The sequence below is a fragment of the Cenococcum geophilum genome (assembly GCF_001692895.1).
Source record: "Cenococcum geophilum 1.58 unplaced genomic scaffold K441scaffold_26, whole genome shotgun sequence".
Classification (NCBI taxonomy): Eukaryota; Fungi; Ascomycota; class Dothideomycetes; order Gloniales; family Gloniaceae; genus Cenococcum; species Cenococcum geophilum.
Genome location: NW_027137584.1, coordinates 1,704,000 through 1,715,286, shown reverse-complemented (window position 1 = coordinate 1,715,286; position 11,287 = coordinate 1,704,000). Strand labels below are relative to the sequence as shown.

The 11,287-nt window shown below is 35.0% G+C and overlaps 1 protein-coding gene across 1 annotated transcript; it reads right to left on the bottom strand.

Annotated features, from left to right (window-relative positions):
* Positions 1–412: 412 nt before the first annotated feature.
* Positions 413–887, bottom strand: K441DRAFT_723033 (uncharacterized protein). Its single transcript, XM_067654080.1, has 2 exons — positions 732–887; positions 413–692 (listed from the first exon to the last, which is right to left on the bottom strand). Exon 2 carries the CDS (start codon positions 687–689, stop codon positions 471–473), a length of 219 nt encoding a protein of 72 aa, XP_067503063.1. The 5' UTR covers positions 690–692; positions 732–887; the 3' UTR covers positions 413–470.
* Positions 888–11,287: the final 10,400 nt, after the last annotated feature.

Below are 11,287 nucleotides of genomic sequence, written 5' to 3'. Positions count from 1 at the left end.
TTTGCTTAAGGCTTGTAGCCTCCTTTAGAGCTTTCTTTTTAACCTATAAGGACTTAAGACCCTTACGTGGATTCCAAGGGTAAATACCAGCGGCGTACTACCCTTGCTGTAAGGCCTTTGTCTTATACCTTGTGGTAATATTTAATAAAGCAGTGCTTCTTAATTGGAGCTGAATCGTTAATATATATAAGCTCAGCAATCTACTCTTAATATTTTAACTTAATTAGGCAAAAGCATAATAAATCTAGGGGTTGTAAAACATGCGTTAAATAAGGAGGAAGGAATATAAGCTAGATGTTATTAATCTTGCATTCCTATAAAAACTCTATAGTATAGTGGCTTCTATAGCTGTTAAGAATAAGTAATTAAGCTTTATCGCCGGGTGGTTTGGTTTTAGGTAAGAAGACTTTAGTAAGCTAATTAAATGCAATACGATTGGCCATCTAACCGTTCTTTAAGGTTGTGTATATCTAATTAGGCACCTTATTATAGTGGAACCAGCTTAATTGGATGTACTTTCCTTTAAAGATTACCAGAGGCCAAATTAACCGGCTAAGCGCTAAGATTGCCTCTACTATAGATACCCATTCGCGATCTTCGGGTGACTGTATAAGGGTCTTCTTTTTTAAGGCGTCTCCTAGTCTTACTGAATTCGTGTAGGAACCCACTGCGATACCAGATTCGTCCATATTCTAGCTGTTCTCTACCCATACGCCGCTTGTCTTTTACACCCTTTCTAAAAGACTATAGAACTTTTGAATTTTCTTAGGTTGTACTCCCCTAGCTCTTACGGCCTCTATTAGTCGGCTAAGCAAAGATTTAATGCGAGGATTGCGTTATAAATAGCTAGAGACCCATGACTTGCCAAGGGCCTTAGTGTCGCAATTTTAATCAATTATTTGAGCCGCCATTTCTTGTAGTCGGGTATGCGATGGGGCAAATCCTTGTAGGTCTTGTTTAAGCACCCAATTGGTAAGAAAGTCTTCTTGTGTAGGAGTTAATTGCTGTTTATGCTGGTGAGCAATTCGTCGTGGCTGCTTGCCAGTTATGCGATCGTGAAAAGTTAACTGAGGGATACTGTACGCTCGTGCAGCTTGGGTAGCAAATTCAAATTTGCCGGCATTAAAATCAGCGATAGCCATTTGCAAGTTCTGCTCCTTTTGATCCATATTGAACGATTGGTGGTGTAGAAAATAGGTGGGCAAGTCGGAGAGTCGATTTTGGTGTGGTAACCGAGTTCGGGAGGTAACCGAGTTCCATGGGTCCGAGCTTAACTCTAATTATATTCTAAGATTTACTACAAAGGAGAGAACTATCTAGGTAGGGATTATGGTCCTTTAAATACACAACCGTACTCCTAAGAAATTCCCTTTATACGTAAGGTACGTATTATACGTATTATACGTACATTCCCTTCGTATACTGCGTATACTGCGTATAACGTTATATAACCTCGGTTACTATTCCTCGTCACATAGCTCTATTGGTTCCATTCTAGACCATGCCTAAATTAACTAACTAGCTTCTTTCGACTCTTCCCTAAGTAGTTATAATATTGTATTTAAAGCGTCCGTAATACGAGCTAGAATATAATATACTAAACGGGGTAGTAATTAAAGAAGGCTACGTATGTGTAACTATGCGTAGTTAATACAAAGACATTTAGATAAAGAAGAAAAGTCTTTATATACTAGGTATAGGTATAAATAGGGGTTATAAGGAAACGTGCGTAGGTGTTTTAGGACGAACGTAAGCACGGGTTAAGAACGTTAAAACGCGCAGGGACGTAAGAACGTGTAAGCCCCGTAACAGCCTAGAATAATACTATCGCTGCGTATAATGGGGACACACCTAATCCATATACGCAGTATAGGTATACTACGGCTACTATATAGGCCCCTATAATACAAGACACTACTTAAATTAAAACTAAATAAAAGGTGTAAACTGCTACTAAAGTATATATAAGGCGTAGGAAAAAGAAAACTATATTATATATAGAAGATAGAAGGCAAGGGCCTAATAGCTGCGGGAATAACTATACACTAGGTTATATAAATGGAAATAATAGGCAATAAGCTAAGGGGACGCAGGTACCTTTTTAGCGTTTTCTACCTTTAATACTAGGGGGCTAGGCTAGCTATTTTAAGCCTTAATAGGCCAGAAGCGACGCTGCGTAATATTACTAGACTAAATAGGGATAAAAGGGTTATAGGGGATATAAGGGAGAGAACGCCTAGTAGAGAGACCCCTATAAACAGCTATAGTAAGCTTAAAACTAGGATAATTAAAAATTAGACTTAATGCGGTAAATATAATATTTATAGCTAACTTATAAAGGGTATATAGCTAACTAGTAAAAATAGGGAAAGAACTGGAGATAATAATAGATTTAGATATAAAAGCGCTAGTAAAAATATAAGATATAGGAATAGAAAGCTCTATATAAAATATGTAGTAACTAGGGCGTAGATATAAGAGATAGAAGTTCTAAATATCTTAAAGAAAGTAAAAATAGAAGAAGTAAGGAACGAAGGAGAGATAAAGGTCCCTTACTAGGGGTCCACTACCTATCTATTATATAGTATAACTGCGGTAATACAAACAACTGTCTTATAAGGCCTCTACTAGATAGTCTAGACCTAGAGAAATACTATATCCTTACTATATAAGAGCCGTATTATAATACCTNTATATAATTAANATACTGCCCCTAAGNATTNTAGCTCCTATATAAACTAAAAGNAGCTATANNCGTATNCTTTATAATTAGTAAGGCTATTAGCCTATCCTTATAGTTATAGTAGGCAGTTAACCTAGATATTGCAGTTATAATAATTTAAATATATAGTGGACTGGTATAAATTATTAATATATATAACCTTAGGGTTAAAGGGGTCCTATAAATAGAGAATATTATATTAATAATAAGCTTACTAAAAACTAAAGATATAGAGTCTATTCTATTAGGAGATATAAACCTCTACTACCTATAGTAGGGGGTATCTATATTACTGCTTAATAATAGGCAGAGTGCCTACTAAGAGCTATAAATATCTAGGGCCTTAAGCTGGCTACCCCCCTAGGAGCAATTATATAGCAATAAGGCACCGCTAAAAGTATAATTAACCTTATATTTATAGACGAAGGCCTATACTAGAGACTTAAAAGGTATAACCCTAAAGAAGAATAGGCACTTACTTTAAACTATATCCTTATCTAGATATAGCTAGATCTAGATATTAAGGCATAACTAAATAGTAAAAGATTTGTAATAAGAAAGATTAAGATAAACAATTTCTTTAATATAGTTAAATAATAACTTTAAGACCTAGAAGAAATCCACCTAATATTAAACAAGCGAGGCTTATTAGCTACCCCTAAGGAAATTAACCAAAGACTAGAAAGGATTTAGGCAGGCTAGAAGAGTACTACCTAGTCTTAAACTGGGCCCCTATACGCAATATATATAATCCATATAATATATAGTTCTTATTACTAGCTAATAATAAGTAAAAAGGAAATATATAAGTAGCTATAATCTTAAAAATAAGAGACAATATAAAGATATAAGAAACCAGTTAAAGAATACCCTAAAAAAAGATGTAAGGAATAATTAAAGATAGTTTATAAATAAGTATACTTTTAACCTAAGCCTTACCTATAATAAGGGCCTCTAGGCTATAGTAAAATGGGTAAAAAAAAAAAGATAGGGCGCCTAGTAGAAGACCTATACTTACTACCCCTATAAAGTATAGGGGAATTATAGGCCACTAATAATAATAATAATAAGGCAAAAATCCTTATAAAAAGGTTCTTCCCCTAACTAGCTTTAGTAGACCTTAGTAATATTATAGGTAAAACACTAGTAACTTACCTACGGGTTAACAGCAATATAATAATAAAGGAAATGGCTAGAACTATTAGCCGCCTTTTAAATAATATAGTATTAGAACTAGATAGAATTCTAAATAAGGCCTTAAAGGCCTATAGACCACTTATAGCACCTTAGCTTATAGATATAGCCAGAGTATACTTTACTATAGGCTACTATCCGCGACTTAGAAGATCTATAATAACGGTTATTCTATTAAAAAAAAAGGTAAAGTAGATTACTTAATCCTAGGAAGCTACCGCCCTATTGCCTTAGAAAACACCCTTAGCAAGATCTTAGAAAGGGTAATAGCGGACTATATAGTCGATATAGCTAAGAAACACGCCCTACTACTATAAAGCTAAATAGAGGTAAGAAAGAACCGCTTAATACTATTAGCACTTACGCTACTTACTACTGTGGTGGGGTAAATGGGCCACTACTTAGTGCCTTGGCATTTTCCTATATATATTAAGCCTTCGGCTTCTCTCCTTCTCTCGATCACGACCTACCGGAATACATTCTTTCCTTTCTTCTTACTGACTGCTTCCCTACTAATTGATTACGACTGATGACCGACTAACTAACTAACCGACCGACCGACAAACAGACAGCATTGTGACTTCCTATCTGAGAGGGACCGCGTACACTACCACACTACTACTATTAAATTTACATAGGCGATGCGAAGGGACTTTATAGTATTAATGCTTAGCCTAGATATTAGTGGTATATATAATAATATACCCTATAAGCGTCTCCTATTATTACGAGACACCCCCGTAACACCTTGTACACGTCCACCTATTTCCACCGACTTAGTAATTAGAGACCAACCGTAAAATAGCAATTTAACGGCAATCTGATAGCAATCTAACGGCAATCTACGGCATTTTGCTATATTCTGCTAAGTTCTACCAAATTCTGCTAAGTTCTGCTAGGACTATGACCTGAACCCTATTCTGCCTATATATGTATTAACTAAGTAACCAAGTTAATAATATACGCCCTTTCTTCCCGTTTTCTTACCTTCTTTCCTTATATAACGTCTTAACCTCCTTATATAGTTTATATATATAGCTTAATAATATCTACCTTGCTATATATTATCGTCGCTTATACTTACTCTGTAATACTATATTATGTTAACTACCTATACTACTATTGATATGCAGAACGAACCCGAAGCCCCTATAATGGCCGCCGGTATTATATCTGTCAGATAACTCATATAGAGCTATTTATTGATGAAATGGGTTAATTAATTAATAATCTTAATCTAGGGCCCCTGGGCTTAGATGTTATCTCATGAATCAGACGCTCCGTAGCAGAATTTTAACCGAACTCAGTTAGATCAGCACGTGCTTGGTTACGGGGCAGGCATACTAGAAAACCGCTCATATCTGCTCCCTATATTTTAAAATTCTGAACGGAGCGTCTGAGAGCTTATGGGCGTCGCTTTGGTGAGATTTGAATGTTTTAAAAATCAAATTTTGTGTATTTCTACGAGCGACGTCCTAGCCACAAGAGTTATTATATATTTTATTAATGCAATAGATTCTTTAGGTAATTATATCTATATATTTATAAATTATAACCCCCTACTAATAATACTAGGGGGCGAGATACATCGTCGCAGAACGTAAGTTAGATTCCCAATTTGAATGTTTATACGGATCCGTAGATTTTAACCAAAACCGACCGACTGCCTATGTCTAACTTCTTATAAAATAGAGCTATAATATCGCCGTAACGTAGAGGCGATAGAGAAAATAAAGAGCTTTTAGCTTATAGTATTTTAGAAATAATTAGACGTAGAGAAGTATGTAAGGTATGGCAGTAAGGCAAAATTATAATAAAATTGCGACAAAATACTGACCATAAATACGACCGACTGCCTATATCTAATATTTTATATAATATAGCTACGACGTTATTTTTTAATGCAATAGATAGAGAAGCTAAAGAGCTCCTACCTCGTAGTATTTTTATAATAACTAGACGTTGTAAAATGGTTGAGATACAGCAGTGAAAAAGGTGATTTTTGCTGCATTTTAACGCTACATTCTCACCAAAGCGACGCCCATAAGCTCTCAGACCCTCGTGGGAGAATTTCGTTGGTTAATAAGGAGCAGTATGCCCGCCCGTGCGCGTAGTGCACGTACCAACGCTCCCCCGAGGGTCTGATTTATGAGATAACTTAGATGAAGATATTTACAAAGCACGGGCCCCGTGCACGTGACTCGTGCATATTCTACGCCATAGAGAATACAGATTATCTAACATACCCCCTTAGCTTCAACCTAGTCAAGGACAAAGCTAGCCACCTTCTCGTGTCCGTCCATGCGTTAATTAAACCGTAATCTCCTCTAAATCCTTCCTTCTCGCCCTAACCTTCTCCCTTAGGTCCTCTAGTTGCTTCTCCTCATTTAGCCGCTCTTTAATATCTACCATTCCAATTATATTAACGAAGCTCTTAAACCTCTACTTAGGCAGGGCCTTTATAAGTCTATTAGCAATCATCTCCTTTATCGCTTTCTATTATAATAGCACTCGTCTCATTATATATTCTTAACGTAACTAGTATTAATAGATATTAACGTATCAGAGCTTTGTAATTAGCTTTACCGTATCTTCTATAATTAATCGGAGTATCTAGACATTATTACAGTTAATAATTAAGGGCTTATTCAGGTGTAACATTATTACTTTAAACAGCCTACTAATAAAGATAGCTTTCTTTACTATCTGTAATAGGGCTAACAACTTAGCTTTTATACTTAACATTATAATAGTACCCTGCTTATTTACTCTCTAGGCAATTAGTCCCCTAAATAGCTTTATAATATATCCTTACGAGCTCTTTCTATTAACGGAGTTGTCTGTGAATAATGCGTCGCTAGTATAGATAAATAATTACGCTTTACTTCTACCGTCTCCGTTGTCTCGTCCTTAGTCGCGTATTCCTTTATCTCTCCCTCTACCATTTATTCCTTCCTTATCTCCTCCATAGTAGATTACTCTACTCCTCATGCCATAGAGATACTAGATAACTCTATCTACCGCTTAATAGTGCTTTTAGCTTAGGTCCTAATTAAACCTTACTAGCTGTAATACTATAAAGGCAATATCCGGACGCGTTATAGTAGCTATATAGAGTACTAAACCCAGTTTTCTCTAATATAGTATTATAGAAGCTAGTAGGGATATAGGACGGACTAATAGGTCTATATTAGGGGACGGACGCGTTAGACGGATTATATAGTAATTAGTAGGGAGGAGTTCNNATTCTNCNATAGNAGTNTNTANAAGACNCCCTNTAANATCTATCTTATACTAGTTAGCTATCTTCTTAATATAAGCTTTCTGGGATAGCTATAGGAGCCTTTAACTATAATTACGTAGTATATAGATTCCTAGGAACCATTTTAGCTCGCTAAGGGTACTTATCTAGTATTCCTTACTTAGCTCCTTAATTACTTCTTAAGCTTTCTTCTTATTTATCTTTTAGTAGCAGAAGACAATATCGTTAACATAGAAGAAGACAACTATTTTACCTTTTAGTATAATATACAGCTCCTAGGGTACTTCTTTAAAACCTAATTCGTTTAATAAGCTCGTAAGATTCTTTTACTATAACAATGGTGATCGTTATAGTCCGTATAGGGCTTTTTTTAAGCGTAGTACTTTGTCTGTCTTTCCTTTATTAAACCCTAGCGGTAGCTTTATATAGATAACCTTATTAAGATCGTAATAGACAAACGTATTAACTATATCTATCTATATCGTCTCTAGTTCGAATTTTGCGGTAATCGCTATAAGGGTTCGGAAGGTTGTATTAGCTAATATAGTGGCTCTTATAGGTAGGTCTCCTGGGGCCTCTTAATTTCCGTAGACTATTAAGCGTGCCTTGCATTTCTAGAGAAATCCGTACTTGTCCGTCTTATAGATAAATACCTATATTAAGCTAAGGACCTGCTATCCCTTTACATACTTCTTATCTATTTCTTAAAACAACCTTATTTAATAATAAGATTGGAGATAGGCTTATTAAGCCTCTTAGAACTAATCTTAAAGAGGATACGTATTAAGGTCGTGGATTAACTAGGGTAGTAGAGGTAGGTTCTTCCTATATAATTTAACATCGCATATTCTACCTAATTTTATCTTACTATTATTAAGTTAACTATTAAGGTTAAACTTCCTTCCTGCTAAGAAGGCGCCGTAATAGGCTAATGTAATCCTTTTAGTAATAAAGTCTTTAAACCTATTATCGCTAGCTTCCTTAAACGAGTTTTTAACTAAGTCATTAGACACCCCCTAAGTATTAAACGCATCTCCTGCTTAATAAGCGACGTCTTAATCAGTACCTTATATATCTAACTTCGTAAAATACTCAACGTAAAAGGTATATGGAGATTCTTTATCTTCTTTTGTTAGAGGTAGTATACAGTACGCATCTTTAAGAGCTCTTATAAGCTTAAGATCTGCTAACTTATTAAAGGCTTAAACTAGCTCATTAACGTTATCGTCTTCCTCTTAAATTAACGGTTTAAATACTTCTTTATTATCTTTTAGAAGGACCTTATTCTTAGCCTAGGTATTAGGTAGTTAAATCTTCTTAATTAGTATATCTAATTCAGCGTATAGGTCCTCTAAGATGTCCATTCGCTTGCTATTAAAGAACGTCTTTTTATTAAAGATAATATCCCTTATAGAGATGACGATACCCTTATATAAGATCCAGATCCTATAAATATTAGTAAAGTTATAGCCGACGAGATAGCTAATATGGGCTCGCGGATCTAGCTTACTTAGCCTTTTCTTCCTTAGCTAGGCGTCCGACGTTATCGCGTACACCCTACAGCCGTAGGCTTTTAGGTATTCCAGTTACGGTTTTCTTAATCTCCTATTAGCTAGGAAGGTATAGAACCTCTTATATAGCAATATCTAACCGTTACTTTCCCGTAGCGTTCGATCTCAAAGGTAAACTGTATAGTTAACTATCTCGTTCTATAGGTCGTGTAGTAGATTAGCAGTAATTCTTATTACTTATACTCTCTTAATAATTATACCCCCTAAGCGTTTAGCGGTACTATTCTAAGCTTAGGTATATAGCGCTAAAGGCTTAAATATAATCCCTTAAGTCCGTAGCCATTTAAGGGTTCTCCTTTTCCCTAGCTCGTTGTCTAATCTAATAGTGTTAACTTTAAGGTTATACCTTAGACAAATCCACTAGACGAAATCTTTAAGTACCTATAGTATCTCCTTCTTCTTACTATGCGTTGTTATAAAGTACGGGAAGGACCTTCCTAAGTAGGTATTATGGATAGGTATAACTCGTATAAATCCGGTATACGCTTCCTTAAGATTAGTCTAGTTAATATAGAGGTTAAGATAAGGTTTATTAATTTTTTATTTTAAGAACCTTCTTAAGACCTAACGCTTAATTTTAGCAAGACTACAATATTAACATTCCGTCGTCTTTAGGCCTTAAAGCTTAACTTTTAAGGCGTTAAGACCTAAATAATAAAGGCTTATAGGTCCTAGATAACCTAGACACAAATACTATAAATATATATCTCCTTTTAAATCTAGATAAGCGTCTCTTAATAATGCTCTACGCTTCCGTTAGCGTAGTATTTAGCTTATATTAAATGCTAATAGACTTCCTAGTTAGACATATTTAATAGTCTATTATCTATAACGTTCTTCCATTTAATATAGGACTAAGTTATCCTTTTAAACTAGAAAATTATTCTCTCCTTTATTATCCTAGTAGTACCCTTATTTTTAAAGTAGATAAAACAATACTAGATTTGTATTAAAGTCCGTATAAAAGGCAACGTCCTTAAGACGTAGGATTCCCTTACTCTTGTCTAGTTTTGTGACTTAGATAGTAACGTTACTATAACCTAGTATAGGCACTTCTAAGCTGCCAGCAATAATATATTTAAGTCTTAGAGCTTTCCTAAAGTTATAAAAATAAAGGAGGTTATTAAAGATATAGAGAGTGGTTCCTAAGTTAGGAATAGTTAATAGCTTTAGTAGATGGATTTAACCTATGTAATACAATTCTAGGAATATCGCATTAGCTTCTCTCTTAATCTTAACTTCCTAACTCTCGTCCTGTCGTTATTAAGCCTTATCTTCCTATTCTTTAAGTCTAATCTTCGTAACTTAGTTAGCGAGATTCTTATTCTTTTCTACCTTCTTTAGTGCCCTATTAATGCGCGCATCTCCTATTATAACTCCTACAGGTCTCTTATCTTTAAATAAACACTAATAGTCCCGTAGGGAGTGTCCTTATATTCCACATACTAAGCACTTAGGCGTTAGCTTTTTATAGGACGTCTCCTTATTTACTAGTATCCTGGTTCTCTTTAAGCGTCTATTACATGCTAAGGCTCTTCCTCTTCGTAAACCTTTAGTAGTATTAGAGTAATCCTTAATGGCTTACTCTGCGAAGTCTGCATTAAAGGTACTTCCTCTTATAGTAGTATTAGCTTTCTTTAAGGGTGTTCTAAGTCCTTCTTGTAGCTCCTTTACTACTCTACGGTATTTAGAAGATCTCAACTTCTATAGGTTATTTAACTCGGTAGTATACTTTATATAGTAGGCGTCGTTAAAAGGTTAAATAACTTCTACTAAATCTTAAAGCTAGATTTTATTGGATATTTAAGGGATCTTATACTTCTCTTCTAGTACTATTACGTGTTCCTATTAATCTAACTACTAATTTAATTTTAATAAGTGTTTAAACCCCTTAAGGGCTTTTATATACTGGTGTTATACCTTCTTTCTAACGAACAACAAGGTAGGTTCTATATTCTTCTTTAATTAGGATAGCCATTCTTTAACTATTAAGGAAGGGTTAAGCAGTAGCTTCTTCTAAATTAATACTGTGGTTGTAATCTAGGTGCGTATCTATTATAGATGCTCTTCCTATTTTAGGAAGTACTTTATATCCTAGTCGTAGTATCGTCTACTATTCTCGTACGCTTTCTATTAATTTAACGAGAGCTATATATATAAGGTTACATTCTTATTAAAATCTGTAACCTTTAGATAAGGTAGTTTTTTAAGTAGACCTTCTTAAGGTGCTTCTGTAGCTGGGTTAATATAGGCCTAAATTTACTAATCTACAAGGGCTCGGAGTTGCCATAGCTATTATTCCCAGTCTTCTGGCTTATTAAGGATGATCGTGTTTAATAAGGTAGTTGGTAGAGTCATTTAACTGATAGGCAAAGGAGGAATTGAGATAGTATTTTTGTCGTCAGGATCGTCCTTTGACGATTGAGGTGGAATCTCGTGGAATCTCGTGGAATCTCATGGAATCTCGTCCTGTGACAATTAAAGTAGGATTTCGATTAGGGTCGTCTTGTGACAATAAGGTGTCAGAGTCTGACGATG

What these genes read in the sequence shown, in the direction of transcription:
- K441DRAFT_723033 (XM_067654080.1), bottom strand. Translation starts at nt 689, where the DNA reads ATGGACGAATCTGGTATCGCAGTGGGTTCCTACACGAATTCAGTAAGA.